At 39.2% G+C, this 16,242-nt stretch overlaps 1 protein-coding gene across 2 annotated transcripts in view; it reads right to left on the bottom strand.

The window, feature by feature from the left end:
- Positions 1-15,789, bottom strand: part of tctn2 (tectonic family member 2) — a 28,050-nt gene extending 12,261 nt beyond the window's left edge. For both annotated transcript variants that reach the window (XM_076270179.1, XM_076270180.1), the window contains exons 1-4: positions 15,591-15,789; positions 5,421-5,521; positions 2,060-2,259; positions 308-428 (exon numbers count right to left, since the gene is read on the bottom strand). In XM_076270179.1, the coding sequence (XP_076126294.1) occupies positions 308-428; positions 2,060-2,259; positions 5,421-5,521; positions 15,591-15,675 (507 nt within the window). In that variant the 5' untranslated portion in view covers positions 15,676-15,789. The remainder of the gene's footprint in view (positions 1-307; positions 429-2,059; positions 2,260-5,420; positions 5,522-15,590) is intronic.
- Between the last annotated feature and the right edge of the window lie 453 nt (positions 15,790-16,242).

Here is a 16,242-nt window from a genome sequence, read left to right as displayed (position 1 = left end):
AGTGAGTTAGTGGGCCATTGCTAGAAAAATTGCTGTCCTGTGGCTTGTTGAATGATGTTTATTATTCATCCAACAGGTGGTGGGAGGGTCAAACCTTCCTTTCTGTCTACTAAATCTTTTATATAATGGCATCCATATAACTGCATAGGTCACTGGGCTGATGGGCCTGTATGCAAGGGCTGATTTCTGCTGCAGCACAATTACATTTGCATTTCCTTGCTGATGTAGAAATGTAGGTCTAGTTATTATCCACAAACACCTATAGAAGTTAGCTATTGGAATACACAGCAAGAATACCAATTCTCACCTGAGGAATGGTGAAATATTCATCTGTGGCAGTAATGATTGGCCTTCCTTGCCTATAACTGGTCGCAGAATGTGGAAGGGTCAGCTTTGGATTTTTAAATGATGGAGTACCCTTGGGAGCCCTATAGGGAGAAAGTGTAGAACAAACCATAATCTTTACACTTCTGGTGCTAGCACACCCAACAGTATTTGACTGTAAATGAGGTACCACTTTAAAATGAGGGTATACTTACAAAGGGTTTATGAATTAATTTATAAATGTTGGTAATGAAATTGTAAAGACTTTACAAACCATTAATAACCCGTTATAACCCTTAATAACCTAGATAGGGATGTAACGGTATGAAAATTTAACCTCACGGTTATAGTGACCAACATTATCACGGTTTTCGGTATTATTGCGGTATTTTTAAAAATATGTTCAGAAAGCACTGATAGGCCTACACAAGCTGAAATAGTTTCAAAAGTGTCCCGTTCACTTTTTCCTTGGTCATGTTTAATTGGCTATATACTTATAGCTTAACTTACCCTACCATGACTTGGAGTTTGCTATTTTTGTCATTTGGATCCAATGAGTGAGACCAAAGTAAATGTTCGAAATAAAACTTTAGGCTACTGTATTCTCCTGATAACATGAGAGGAATGGATTTAATGTGGACGCGAACATAGAAAGACGCAGAGTGGCTACATGATACAGTGCACGTTTTGTGGTGAAAATGTTACTCCTTTTCCGAGTCTAATCCGAGTCCCAGTTAAAACCATCAATTAGACAATAGAATTAGTAGGGTACCAGTTTTGTTTCATTGTACCAGGCCTACTGTATGTCAAAAGCAGGCTCGGATGAAGCTGGGAGGGATTAAACACATGGTTTCCACACCATGGTAATCAACCACAATAATTATGATATTTGAAATGATATTTAATAACGGTAATTATTATCGTTAACATTTTTATTGCGGTTTACCATTATACCGGTAATCGTTACATCCCTAAACCTAGATAATAATCACCTTTTGGTTGTGAAATAGTGATCCCATATTCATTTGTTCAAATCTCATTGGTTTTAGCTTACTTTGTCCTGCCAGTATCCTTGATATTTATTGTTCACTACACATAGTGCCACCACTTCAACTACGCACATCACAGACTATGGCTCTTTTCGAAATGGCAGCGGCGGAGAAAGGGCCCCATTCCTGTCCATGTTATGCCCTCAAGTCATTGGATATGAGGTACTACCTAGTACCTACCTAGCAGAGTGTATTTTGGGGATTTTATAATGCACCTGACACAACAGCAGAAACCCTTTTTCGTTGCATCAAGGACATCTTGAGGCTGAACCTTCCTTTGGAAAAACTCAAAAAAATCAACGCATGGTTTTGTTTTGCACCTGGAGCATCAGAGACTCAAATGGATGTAAATAAGTAGAAAGTAGCAGTAGAGTAGAGAAGTAGATAAAGTAAGTAGAAAAAGTGAGTTTTGCATATACATAGACATGAATAAATGGTCAAAAATGTAATGCCAAAAAATTGTCAAGGTGGACAAAGAATCCAAGCAATGTCACAGATGTCAAAAAAGCTGACTGGACAAAGCTAAAACTACTGCGATCCAAGGCTGAACAATATGAATATGGGATCGCTATTTGGCATTTACTGTTTTCTTATGTGTAAACTGTATATTAATGGTTTGTAAAGTTTCAACAACTTCATTAATAACCTATTTATAAATAATTTCAGTAGACCCACTGAATGCTTACACGGTCTTTCCATTATAATGGAGTCCCAGCAGTGGATTGTTTTCTGCTGGTGATGTGACACACAGAAAAAGAAACCAGTCTGGTGTATTTTCAGAGGTTTGATTAGAGCACTGGTAGTCCGGGATATGACTGGCATTACCACCCAATGGTCCAGGCAGACAATAGGACTCAAACAACTGGCTGACAGTAAAGGAACAATCCTGACAGAAAATAAGAATGTAGAAAGAGAGAGAGAGAAATATATGTTATCTTCAGTCTCAAGAATACATTGAATACATATTAGGAGACATAGGAACATTGAATACTGTATACATATTAGGAGACATAGGAAAGTCCAATATTCTTCTATGCTAAAACTCATCTGGCTCATACAATGGAAGCTTATCGGGAACAACGAAAATGTTGAAAAGTAAACTACTTCTTTTCACCATTGACTAGGCTGTCAAAGATAGATCCCAATATAACCACACAGTCAATTTCTTACCCGTCTTCTTCATGATCTCTAACCTACTGCCTAGCATAGTATTCAGTCTATACCAGTCGATTCAGTGTTTGCTGTCCGATAATCCGAATACAATTCCCATGCGATAATCAGCTAGTAGGGACTGAGCTAGGTCAGAAATATTCAATCTATTGGCACCCCTGGTAAACTTATGTAAAAAGAGGTAACAAATCTGCTTTTTAGTGATTTATCTAAAAAAATGACACAAGCGGCAATGACAGGCATTTAAAGCATTTATTTGTACACAGTGTTGATTCCATATCTTGACACCCATAAAATAATGCTGTTTGAATTCACCTATTGAGGCTGTGATATGTGCCTACGAATATTTTTAAATATTCAAATAACCAACAGTGTTATTCGTTATTATTCGCTATCAGCATTGCCGATACTGCTATTTTGAGGGTGCATTATCAAGAGCATAAGGTGGATAGTGTCTGGTCTGGTGTACTTAGCAGCAAATCTCTAGCAATGCAATGCAAAGACAGTCCTTCATTAGACTGTGAATTCCTTGCCTAAACTTTAGCAAATCAAGTAGATTTTAAGCACACAAAGGGGCAATATCTGAGATTTACCATCTTCTCTGTTTTTCGTGGTCAAATCCGAAATCACATAAAATGACAATTATGGGCTTAACACTGCGTATAACACTGTAAAATGATATGTAATGTTTCAAATAATGATCGATGTACTCCTCTAGTCTTAAAATCTCAGTTCTCATCTTGCTTGACCCATCAGCTGCCTTTCACATCCTGCTATCCATACTCTCAAACATTACAGGGCATTACAGGTCACTGGGCAATCGTTTAATGTGTCATGGCTAGGACACATGTTCACATCTCACTGACTCACATGTCCTCACCACAAGGCTCATTGCTGAGGCCCCTTCTTTTGCTGTGTACACCACCTTGTTGGGCCCAGACATCCACTCACATGTCTTCTCATATCACTTTAGGTTGCAGCGCCAGCGGAACCCTAGCGTTGAACAAGCTGAACGTTGAATTGATTCAACTTTCAAAGTGTAACTCAAACGTATTCAATTGTCTCTTAGAACTTATTATGGTCTGAGCATTGTGTTACATCAAAGATACTTTAGTTTAACTATTCGGCAATAGAACAAAAATGGTACTAGTTCCAGACTCCTAAATAAACGTGACCATAACATCACAAACATCAACCTTTCTATGAATAAGCAACAAAAAAATATAAAGCATGTACTGTTTTATTGTCATTGGTTGTGTGTGATGCCAATAAAATATTCTTTCAGACACAAATAATTAATTTGCCGGTTAGCCGAATTTGCCTGTTAGCCAAGCTAGCTAGCAAACTAGCTAACGTTAGCACAGGAAACGTTTGTGAATGGGAATGGCTTGTGATGTTCGCTAGCTCGGTAGCAGCTAAGGATTGTGTATTGCTGTTAACTAACCTGAGATGACATTCGTTCAGCAACTTTAAGGTAGGCTACTAGTTCTAGAAAAGTATGTATCAACTCTCTCTGGGTTTAGTGAGCCTTTGAGAACAGGTGGCTGCACGCAACAGCTTTCCTGGAACAGTGACAGATCATGAACAAAGTGATTTTTCTCTATTTATTTTGTTGGAAAATAGCATTTCAGTCTCAGAAGGAAGACATGTGGCTTGTGGGTTATGGGTTCATTACTCACATTGCGAACGTAGGGCTAAGGACTCGATCATAATCCGAGATCATGTTTATTTCTACCATAGGAATACATAGAAACGAGACCTCTCATTAGACTCATAAAGGGGCGTGACAGTTGTGAAACCCACTTGACACTGACAGGAAATGGCCATGTTATGAATCGTCTCACTTTATCAACAGTTTCTGGTTACATTTAACCACTGCAGATTTGTTATTTCCAATGTGATTCCTGCTTTAACCGCTTGCAAAGTCCTTAATGCTTGCATACAAAGTGATTGCTGGGTCTGAACCCATACTTAATTTAAGTGCTCTCATAAAGGCTTATGTTACCCCTATGCCGCTGCGCTCCTCTAAGATCTGTCAGATCTTGAAGGCTTTACTCTTCCAAGGATACCTCCTCTCTTAACACTTCTAATAACCGTATACACCTAACACACACTTGCCATGCACTTCCCTCTCTTCCCTTCACTACCTCCTTCTACCACTTTCTCCTCCACACTTTGACTATGAAAGTGTTGTGAATCAGACTCATTGCTGTAAATGTACATACTGTGTACTTCTTATGGTCATTTGTGATTTTTGTACCCATGTGTACCCTGTGTGTGTCTTTGGTCTGTATGCAGTGTATCCATTGTTTATCCATGAATGATTAGAATTCAATGAAAGCCTGTCTAGAGGCCTTTTGCTTATCACCAAGTGTGACATGTTAATGTTTGTAGACACAGTGAGGGGTCAGGCCTCTGAAGGACTTCCCAGGAAAGGGGGTAGTTTTAATTAAAAGACAATAGAAGCTGGCCAGACTTGATGGCACCAAAAGGCCACATCCCCACCTTTACATTGCATATTCATACTAGTAGGTCACTCCTTCTCTTTGTGTGTAACTTAAATATGATGGACTGTTTCTGTATAGTCAGAGAATACTGAGAATCTGGTGAAACCCATGATGGGGTGACACAAACTTGCATCTCTCCCTTGAGGGGCACTGGCCCCATATTGAAAAGAATAAAAGCCTGGATCCTGATTTTCCATCGTCCTGACTGAGTCTTAAGAAAAATATGGTAGAAAAAAAATTACTATCAACTAGTACAATGAAAAAAAATCTTCTAAATGAATGCATTCCAAATGTTCAAATATATGTAATTGTTGTGGTGAGCATCAGACTAAAAATAACAATGCAGACAATAAGGTAAGTGTCACATTACCATATCACAGCAGCAACGCAGATCACAAATATCTGCTGTGAGATCACATGGACAGGACCCCAGAGGCTGGTGCACTTGATGAGGAATCTCTGTTTTATTATCTGCCAAAGAGGAAGTTATGACAAAATAAGTTAATAAAAAAAGCTTAAAGGAAAAGTCTAATGTTACAACAACCTGGGTATATTTTTGGATGATAACGATTGTAAACTTTTGTTTAGGATCGATACAAATTTAGAGCAGTTTTGAGTAAGGTTGGAATATGCAACAAAATAGCATATGGTGATACAGTAGCCTTGGGGGCAATTTCAGTTGTCGCTAAATCGCTACTTTAAGCCACTGACAAGGCTCAAAATATCATTATCAATATCTCTGCAACTGTGGGGAGGATCCCTGCAGACAATCTGAAATATTTTTAACTTTGTTAGTGTAAAGAGGAAGTAAACAAAGGGCCATAAAAGGGCCATGGACTTGTACAGACTTTATTCAGAAATGAACAATAGATGTAATAATAGTTTTAAATCATGTCTACCACCTAAACAAACACTAGCACATAAGCTGCTATCCATACATGAGCTGTAGTTTGTCAGTTCTGGATTTGATGTCTATCTGGCAAAATGTCTTTTTTTTTTAAGTGTTGTTACCATCGCATGTTTTGTTCAGTATGCAAAGTCCAAATAAAAAGAAAGTATTGCTGTGCTGTAGCACAAGTCAAAAAGTTAGATATGGCTGTAGGCTAGCTGTAGTTTGTTACTGTATATCCAGCATGTATGCTTCCTGATAGCCTAGTTAAGTCTACTAGTTCTATGTGATATGTGGATAACTTTCAGTGGACCATATAGCCTAAGGCTAAAGGTAATGTTAGCTTATCATAACGTCTAGCTGTGATTGCTCCTTGCATGATGCCAACACAATAAACAAAACACAGCCGGCGGGAACTGCGAAAGTGTGCTTGCCCTGGTCCGGTCACCAACATGAGCAGACAGTGACATACGCTATGCTGAACCTGGCTTGATCCAAGCATTCTAACAGTGCCTTTCAGTGTTGGAGCAGTGGCAATACCTCAAAAGCTCTATTCAACTATTGCCTTGCGGGGTGAATGCAGTTCGTTGGATTTTACCTGTGGCCTGCCTTCGAATTTAGCTTCTATGACTAAAATCAAATCAATAAAATGAAACAACAGCAGTGATTGGCTGCAAAAATAAATAATGTCACGCGTCTTGCACCTCTCAAACTGGGCTATCAGGTAACCTAGAGAAAAATGTGAAATTATGAAATATGACTAAGGCATTAAAGATGAACTGAACTGAAAGAATCAACATTGATAATGTGTTGATTATGACAATTAAAAATAAATGACACTAAAAAAATAATTTAAAAAAATCAATACGTAGCCTTTTTTAAGCAACACCAAAATTGCGTTTGTTAGTATTAGAACGCTGCCAGGTTCAATGACGTCACTGGCATGGTAGGACCTGAGAAGTTCTATAGGCAACAGCTGCAGCATATTATGTATACACGAAAATTTGTAATTTTAATGGCATGGGTTACAAATTTGAGCCTGTGAGGGACAGGCCTGTAGTGTCTTGACTACCACTAGATGGGTTTCAGGCTCCAGCTCAACCTTCAGTAGGATCATTTGGGTGAAAATGACTGTGTGGGCGCTGCCGGAGCATGGACACTGGAATCTATCTGTTGCAAAGCAGTGGCGAAACGTAGGGAAAATGTTCAAGGAAGCCAAAGTGACGGGAAAAATGTGTTTATTTATGTATGTGTTTATTTCGGGGGGTATACATTTTGTGCAATGTACAACATAGATACATTTTGTGCGGCACAACATAGGCTACTGTAGACCTAGCCTAGGTCATGTAGAAAACTGGACGAGGGGCGCTTGAGACAGCAACACGCACGCTGTCTCTCTGTCTCCCTCCATCCCTCACACACATACATTGCCTACTGTACATCCTCCACACAACTGCATACTCACTCACCACCACTACATTAGGCCTATGCGAAGGCTACGTGCATATACAAATAAGCTATATAACACGCATTGTCACGTCAATGTAGGCTAACGCAGTATGGACTACTGGCACTAGTAACAGCAACTCACACGGGCTCTCTCTCTCCCTCCCTTGAAACTGTTAAAAACTTCGTTACCCCAAGTTGACCCCAGATACACGGAGGATACACGAGTTTGCCGTTTATTTTAGGCTAACGTTAGTGGAGAGTTTGCAGATTTTTACCTTGTGGATGTTGATATTGCACGAGTCTCTTGGATAGCAGTACTGCGAGTTAAACTCCCTCGCATCAACAATCTGTCCTGAGACGGTGAACAACTGGCTTCAGGGTGAGTAGAAAGGGACATTGGATTCTGTTTACAGACCCGCTGTGGTTTAGTTACCAGCTAGTAAAAGCATTATTATCGATCTGTGATATCGTCGGAGTCATGGTTTACTCTCTATGGTCGGAGTGCTAGCTTGTGGAGTTTGACATAAGAGTGTTTCCAAGGTGTTAGCTGCTAGCCCTTTCCTAGGTTGGATCGTATGGTAGCCTATCTAACACTGGACCTCACCTGAGGCTACTTTGAGATATTATTCCAAAGGAGACAGATAGGCTACTGCACTTAAAACTTTAAACGATTGAACGAACCTTCCCAGACTTTGTAATTGCGACCAGTGACTGCATTGAATGAACGAAGCCGAAGTTGAAACTTAGGCTCCATGGCACATAGACTGTGGGCTCGCCTTTCTATGAATTGAAAAAGACTACAAGCTGTTCCACCGAGTTTGCGATAAAGTAAGCAAGAAAAGGGTTTTTTAAGTCAGGATATGGCAAGTCAATGGCATTTATTCGTCCAAAGTTACAGACCAGTTTCCATAGTGCACATCTTATCAATAGTTTGAATGTCGTGTGTGTTTCTGCTCATTGACAAAATAGCGTTCAGTATGATTCATGCCAAATTAATTTCCCCTGTTAAAGTGTTCGCCTTTGTTTCACTAGTTTGGTTTCATTTTGTATGAGATTTTGTGATGTAGGCTAGCCTATGATAAATGGCTTATGGCCAATATGTAACTCAGCTAGGCCTAATGTTAGTTTCCTCAGCCATGTCAGCTAGCCTCAGACTCATTATCTGCTATGGCTGCTAGTGCTAGTGCAGAGTAGCTTACCATGCCAGTGACGTAGCCGATTGTTGAAATCCAACATGGCGGCGCCCGTGTAACAACAACACCACTTTCAACGTACAATTTTATCCCTTTTAATAAATTCAGCCATTTTAATCATTGTACCAATGAGAAGAAATAAAATACATCTGTTATATCACCTTTACTTCAAATTCCAGTTCAGTTCATCTTTAAAATGCTGCTTGTTTGTCAGGATACTTTTTCACTGATTTATTTTAAAAATATGAGCTATGAGTGTGAATGTTATATATTCCATCCCCTAATTCTGTTTTACTGGTTTATTTGACAAATAATCTATATAGATTTGCTCTATAAAGACCTTATGTCTGTTTGGGATTGTTTTGAGAGCCTATTGAGGTATCTCAGAATAAAGGAATGTCCACAACATTAGTGATGTTTTTTTTGTGTGTGTGTATGTATTTTACTTAACTCATTGAATGTAGCTGGATATTCATGAACGCATGTCTCTAATAGCCACAATAGGAGTAATTTTAGCAACACCGTATTTTGTGTGGCCCATAACGACCCAGTAGATCATGAAAATGTGCCAAAATTCACATTCCTTGCTTGTTGTTGGTACATTAATCCCATTCAGATTGCCACTTATTTGAGATGTAAGGAGTATGAGTTCAGTATAGGTTTAAGGTCTGGGGCAGGGATTTGACATTCTGTGACTTCTTCATTGAGGGCTTGCTTAGCAGCACTGTCCGCTTTTTCATTTCCTCTCAGACCAACATGGCCTGGGACCCAGCAAAAAACTACACTCAAGTTCTGGTTCTTTAGACGTTCTAGTTGATCAAGCTCAGCTTTGGTTGTACTTTTTGCGTGACATTAAAGCCTACTGGAAAGATTTTTAATTACAATTTAATTGAATGCAATTTACTTTTACAATTAAATAAAATTAATTTATCCCTCTCACCCATAGTTTTCTATTTATTTACAAATGTACATAGGCCTACTGTAATTACATTTATACAGTTATTCTACTGATCTTTATACTATTCATCCTGCACATTAACTTATTCTTACTACTCTTATAATGTTGTTTCTGCACTACAATGACACTGTTTCCACACGGCACATAGCTGTATGTTATGTACATATCTGTTATATATTTGTCATATTGAATATCCATATTTATTCTGTTTTATTATATTCTGTTAATACACTGCATATATCTATATTAATATTTCTACTATTATAATGTTACTGCTACATCTACATAGCCTACATTATTCTACTTATTGTATGAGAACTGCTAATACACTGTACATATTTACATTTAATTCATATTACTCTAAACCACGTTCTGTAAATCAACTGTATACTACTGTCTACACTGCACTATATTTCTTGACCTGTCTCTGTATGTTTCATCACCTTTCTATACTTTGCCTCACATTGCAACACAGCTCAGATCTTTGGTTGCTATGAAGGCCAGTTGTTCTAAATGGATGGTTGCTATGGCCAAAGGCCAGTTCTATCTCTGCTGTTGTCAAGCCGTTGTCAAGCGGGCATATCGTAGAATTCTGATTAACCTTATCTTATTGAAAACATCTCTATTTTACTTAGCCCACTTCCATACAGTGGGTCCCATTAAGAAGTGGCCACTTCATTCACCGTGATTACCGTGATTCACACAGCAGCATTATTAAATTAATCTGTCACCATACGCCTATGCCTACGTTTGCAAAGAAAACATTTTAATTTGATTCACATGAAATGTTACATTTCATGTACATGTTGACAATGAGTAGGCTAGTTTTGGTTGTTGGTGGTGTTATTGCATCCCTTAGTTATGCCTACAATGCAAGTTCCCTCGCGATTGGAAGCTCCTGTAGACAATAGTAGATGCATTTCAAAACATCGAGTTAGGAGTCCTTGCCACTTCTTTTAAGCTGTCACAGACGTAGGTGCTACTTTTAGGGCTAAAGTGCTTCGTGAATTACTGTTAGTAAAAAAAAATAGCAGTCCTAAAGTTACACGTGACGAAGTTACGAGTGCAAGCATCTCATATCAAATGACCATGGCATTACCTAAACAACATAAATCCCAATTAGCAACATACATCTCCTCCCTATAGCTAGCCACACAAGAAATTAATGATACTAAGGGCCCGTCCCAATACCTCCCCTACCCCTAGATTTTTGCCCTAACCCTCGTTTTTGCGCGTGCACGTGTAGGGCTAGGGTGTCCCATTACTTTAGGGAGCCAGGGGAAGTGCTATTTTCCCCTTAAAATCAACCCTCAAAACATAGCCAGGACCGATGCAGGCTTAAAACGAAGTGGGAGATGAAATTACCCTGGATACCGTGCGAGCTCAGCGAGCCGGCCAAATTTTTCATATATTTTCGCAAATAAGCATAATATATATTTCGGAATATGTTGGAATATCTTAGCTGGATGCACATCTGATGGACTGTTGAGTTTTGAACACTAATGTTAGAAAATATCTCACGAAGCTATCTGACGATGTTCATGATATCTGCTGAGTGCTTTGAGAGAGTCTGCCCATCAAATAACGTTATATATCTGATCTGGGTAGTTTCGTCAATATTTAAGGTGGGTGTTCTGGCGTTCACATGAACACGAATATCTTTGTTGATTAACTAGACGTAGATAAACCAGCACAGCCCACACAACAACGACCGCTGGAACGGGCATGTTCCTGAATGAAAATAGTAGCAGGCTACTACTGGTAGACACGTCGGCGCTGCGCGTGACGTAGGTGAGCACGTTCGCTACGCTAATTTGCATTTAGTGGTGTCCCAATTCATAGGGAAAGATCTTCACCTTCACTTCCCTTGTCGAGGGGGCTTTAATGTTGAGGGCAATCAAAACCAAGTGGAAGTTTTAAGGGGGGAGAAATGGGATGGGCCCTAAATCTCTGCTTAGCATGCTTCTCCGCTTAGCATTCTAATAACAGAAGGGGCACATTTATGTTGACCACTACAACATGACTCATTATGTCTGTAACGTTAACTGTATAAAACACTTACTTTCATAAAGGACGCACACCATCCAGCACATGGAAACCGATATTTTAGGTTCTTGGCCACAAACTCAAAACGTGTCTCTCTGAAGCCCTGTTCTAGAATCTTTGCTCTGAAGGCTGTGTTGCTAGGCGACATCAAATAAACGAAATGATAGTCTTTCAGTATTAAATGTGTACGTGTGATTCCGAATGGATGTGTGTGGTTTGCAATTAGGATAAACAAGAAATAACATTTCCAATAATTTCCCATAATAAATTACATAATATTTGCACCTTCCTTACTTGTGAATCTCACACCGTATTTCAAGTAGGCTACACTAGTGAAATGTAATACAACGCTGCCACCTAGCGTTCAGATAGGTAGGCTATTTAACATTAACGTGACGCTTGTTTATTCTTAACTCCATGCTTTTAGGAAAACAATCTTTTTATCATAGTTCCCTCTTCAATGGCGATTACCAGCTCGTTTTTGTAACAGAGATAGCTGTTTATTGTCCCTAGGTTTACAGAAACACCTATTCATATTAATACGTAGCCTATGGAGTGCTGCCGACCACTGTTCATTACGGCCCAGAATGCCTTGCATGTCTTTACAACAAAACAACACAGTAAAACCTAAATGCCCCTAAACATATGCATTTGCATACTTGTAACATTTTTAATAATACTCTCCCATCATGATATGTAACAATAATGAAAAATGTAATTTGAATACCGTCAATGTGAAAACAACTCTATTATGTAAGCTATATATAGCTTCTGTTCTCCTTGCTATTTCAGTTCGTAAGTCCATACTATCCCATGGCAGAGCAAGGATTTCATGATTGGGCAAGGTTGCCCGGAGACGTTGTGGCTGCCCAGAGACATTGAGCATACTTGGAAGGCATTGTGATAGAAGGTGAATGGTGTAATGGTGAATGGTGAGAGTTACCAAATACCTATGGGTGGTTTGCAAAATGATGGAAACTTTTGGAATATTTCTTTTTTTTTTTTTAGCTTATGCATCCTCACATTGGAGTCCCCAGTTAATATACAAAATTTGGTATCGATATGTGACAGTGTTCCTGAGATATGGACGACTTCCTGTTTCGGAGCTTCGCTGCCGATTTCGTTTGGCTGTGACGGGCAAACGCTTTCGAAAATCAAAAATCCTTTCTGTAACTTTTGTGAGGCTTGGTCCAAGGATCATGTACGTCAAGTTTCGTGAAGTTCGGACCAAATTTGTGACCTGTGAAACTTTAGTTTCGCTTTCTATTCAATCCAGTATGGCGGAAGAATGACAAGGGTCAGTGACATCATTTTCAATATCCGCACTACACCGGTTCCGGCCGGACGTTCCAGAGTTGGACCGGTGGCGATATCTCAAAAGGTCTAGGAGCAGGAGCTGGCCAAAAATCGGGCTTACAGGAATAATAAGAAAACTTAAGAAGAACAATAAGTGTGCTGCTTTCAGCAAGCACACTTAATGAATAGCACAATGGTGCCTGGGCTTAAAGGAAAATTCCGGTTTTAGCACTTTAAGGCCCTTTTCTGGTTTGTTTTGGATGAACTAGAGTGGTGGACACCGAAATTTTGACGATTGGTCCTGTCTCGACTTTTCTGACTTGTTTTGAATCCACTAAACACTCGGTGAGTTGCACAGTTTTGAACGTTAAGGGTTGTTTTAGGACATGTTTGAGTAGCCTACTACAGAATGCCCATTGCCAGCCACCGTGAGAAGTGAAAAGGCGATTCAAAACGAGTCAGAAAAGTCGAGACAGGACCAATCGTCAAAATTTCGGTGTCCACCACTCTAGTTCATCCAAAACAAACCAGAAAAGGGCCTTAAAGTGCTAAAAACCGGAATTTTCCTTTAATGGGTACGCTTATCCTACCCCTTACAACAACAAAAAAACTACAGGCCTAGTAATAGGCTACTTTAAGATTTGGACTTCGTACAGTAGTTCTATAGTAGTAGGCTATACAATACTTAGATGATGTTCTGTGATGTATAATAGGCTCTCCTTACCCTCTATAGTCTTCCTCTAGTACAGTCTTAGAATACTTCCCAAAATACTATACGTTTCCTATAATATCTATAGCATTCCTATAAATGTCCTCTTCTATGCTGTGGTAGGCTGGGGGGAAGCACTAAAAAGAGGGATGCTGGACGACTGGACAGGCTGGTAAGGAAAGCTGGTTCTGTTGTGGGCGCTGAACTGCAGTGCATCACTTCAATATAAAAGGACCCTGAACAAACTGATCAACATTTTGGACAACATTTTGTTACCCTATTACTTCAAACCTCTCAAACTTCTTACATTGACTGTTGATTTGTGTCTCTCCTATTTTCTACTAAACTTTATTCCATATTTGCTGCTATCCTTGCACTGCTATAGTTTTTATATTACTAAGTCTACATTATTCTGTCTACATTATATAGCCCATTTGCACAACCCCTCCCTCCTACCCCCAGTCTGGACTTTGGCCATACTAATTACTTAATACTTGACCAATGGCTGTAACCCTATTACTTCAAACCTATCCTTGCACTGTTTTTATATTACCATGTCTACATTATGCTCTTATATTGTCCATATTTAATGCTGGTCTCTAGACTGTATCATTGCACCTCTGCATTGCATCTCTTACTGCCCATATTATTCATGTGGATTTGTTATTTTATCATACTTTTTATGCTGTGTGCTGTGTATTTTTTTTATCATACTTTTGTGTATGCGGTGTGTGTTGTCTTTAAGCTACTGAGACCTGGAATTTTCCCTTGGGGATCAATAAAGTATCTATCTATCTATCTTGTCCCAAAACACTTCAAGATTCCATTAGTTATTTTTCTACAGTCTTGCACCTAGTGTCAGTTGGTCATCAACGGTCATGGAATTCAAATTCATCAGCCTGTGGAGCATGCATAGAAATGATCAGAGAGCACTGTGTTTTAGTCATTTTTGTTTTCATCATCTCTTAAATGTTTAGCTCCACAAGCTTTGAACCACATTTTGTATGACCCTTTTTACAGTCATCAACATTCATATCAGTACCAACAGTTTGTTAATAATTGATAGGTCATATTGGTTTTCAAAATTCACCAGATTGATGCATTTAAATTAAATACAACATTGTCTCCATAGTCTGCAAAAAGCCTGTGGGAAACACTGTAAATGGTTTACCATTTGGAATGTTGTGGAAGTGGATACTTTTAGTAGCGTAAAACAAATAATGTAATACGGATGACCAAAGAGCTTTCTGTCTGGATCATAGAAAAGGTAATACCATGGTAAATATACAAAACTACGGTCAATACCCAACTTTGTAACATCATCGACTGTAGTAGTTACACGGTTACCATGTTAAAACCATAGTAGTAGGCTACCACTGTCACCATGAAGTGTGATAGGGGAACCATAGTGGTACCAAAGCTACTGCTATGAAGAACTATGCATAAACCATGGTAGTATGGTCGGGAGCATGGTGATCATCACCATGGTAAAACCATAGTTATTGCATTAAAACCATAGACCTAGGAAACCATAGTGAATTTTAGTAAGGAAACTAACCATTGAAATAATTCGATTAGGTATTTTTATTCGTCATAGACGTTAATAACATACCACATTATTCGCACAGAGCCGGATTTATTTTCTTCGCAGAGATACGTAGGCTGAGGTAACGTTATTAGACAACAGTTTGTGAATTCAGTGTCGCTAACATCTGCTGTCAAGCTAGCCAGGTAAAACTAGCTTGTGATATTGTTCATGCACGTTTTTCTGATCTATGTTCATTTCCAGTAAACCCGCCTTATTTCCATAAGACACGCAACGCACCGCAACACACCGGTCTAGCTTCCAATAAGTTAAGAGCATGGTGGGTGGTTGTGGTGCACTCGGCGTGTTCTAGGCTGTTAAGTTAACTAAACTGTTAGTTTGCAGCGGTGACCTACCGTAGAAGCTAGTTCTAACCTAATCGCAGCGGCTTTCTAACCAACCTAATGTTACTTACCTGTACTGCTGTTCACTTCTTTAGAAATAATGGTGATAATGAACAAAAATTGGGACCAGGTCCAGAATTTCAATTCAATGGCCATAGCAACAAAAGAACTACGTAAAAAACGTTAACAACCAACGTTATTCACTAATCCCAGAGACGGTTGGTAACCAAACCATCTTTGCTAGTCCTAAACTTGCGGGCGCCATTTTTGTTTTGCTGTTGAACCCATGGCAACCAAAGATGATAAGCGGAAGACGGACCTCGTGAAGAAAATCGTCAAAATAAAAGACAACTCTGTGTGGAGTGAGACATTGGCTGCAGATCATTTGTCTTTTTGGTCACTTCTTGGCCGAGAATAAACAGACACGCAAATTGCAGAGAATGAACCAAAGTCTCAAAATACAATATGAACATAGACCAATCCCACTTAGTGAGCCTCATATGAGACTGGGAATGTGGGACACCTCCTAAACTCCAGTGGGTGTGGCTCTTCCCCAAATTAATGAATGTCTGTGAAAATATAGGTAAGCCAAAGCTGTAGGGTCCTGTGATCAAAATAACATCTGAATTGTCCAGTCATAAATTAGGGTGGGGCAACATAGATTAGAGTGATCAAACAGGAAGCACCTGCTGTGAAAGCTACCAGAAGGTCAGTGACAGTTTT

This window comes from Alosa pseudoharengus, unplaced genomic scaffold (genome assembly GCF_046254945.1).
Source record: "Alosa pseudoharengus isolate Yale_2024_CS ecotype anadromous, Long Island Sound unplaced genomic scaffold, YU_APseudo_1.1 YU_APseudo_1.1_scf_6, whole genome shotgun sequence".
In the NCBI taxonomy this organism is placed as follows: domain Eukaryota; kingdom Metazoa; phylum Chordata; class Actinopteri; order Clupeiformes; family Clupeidae; genus Alosa; species Alosa pseudoharengus.
The sequence above is the reverse complement of the archived record's forward strand: the minus strand, read 5'-3'. Positions and strand labels throughout refer to the sequence as shown.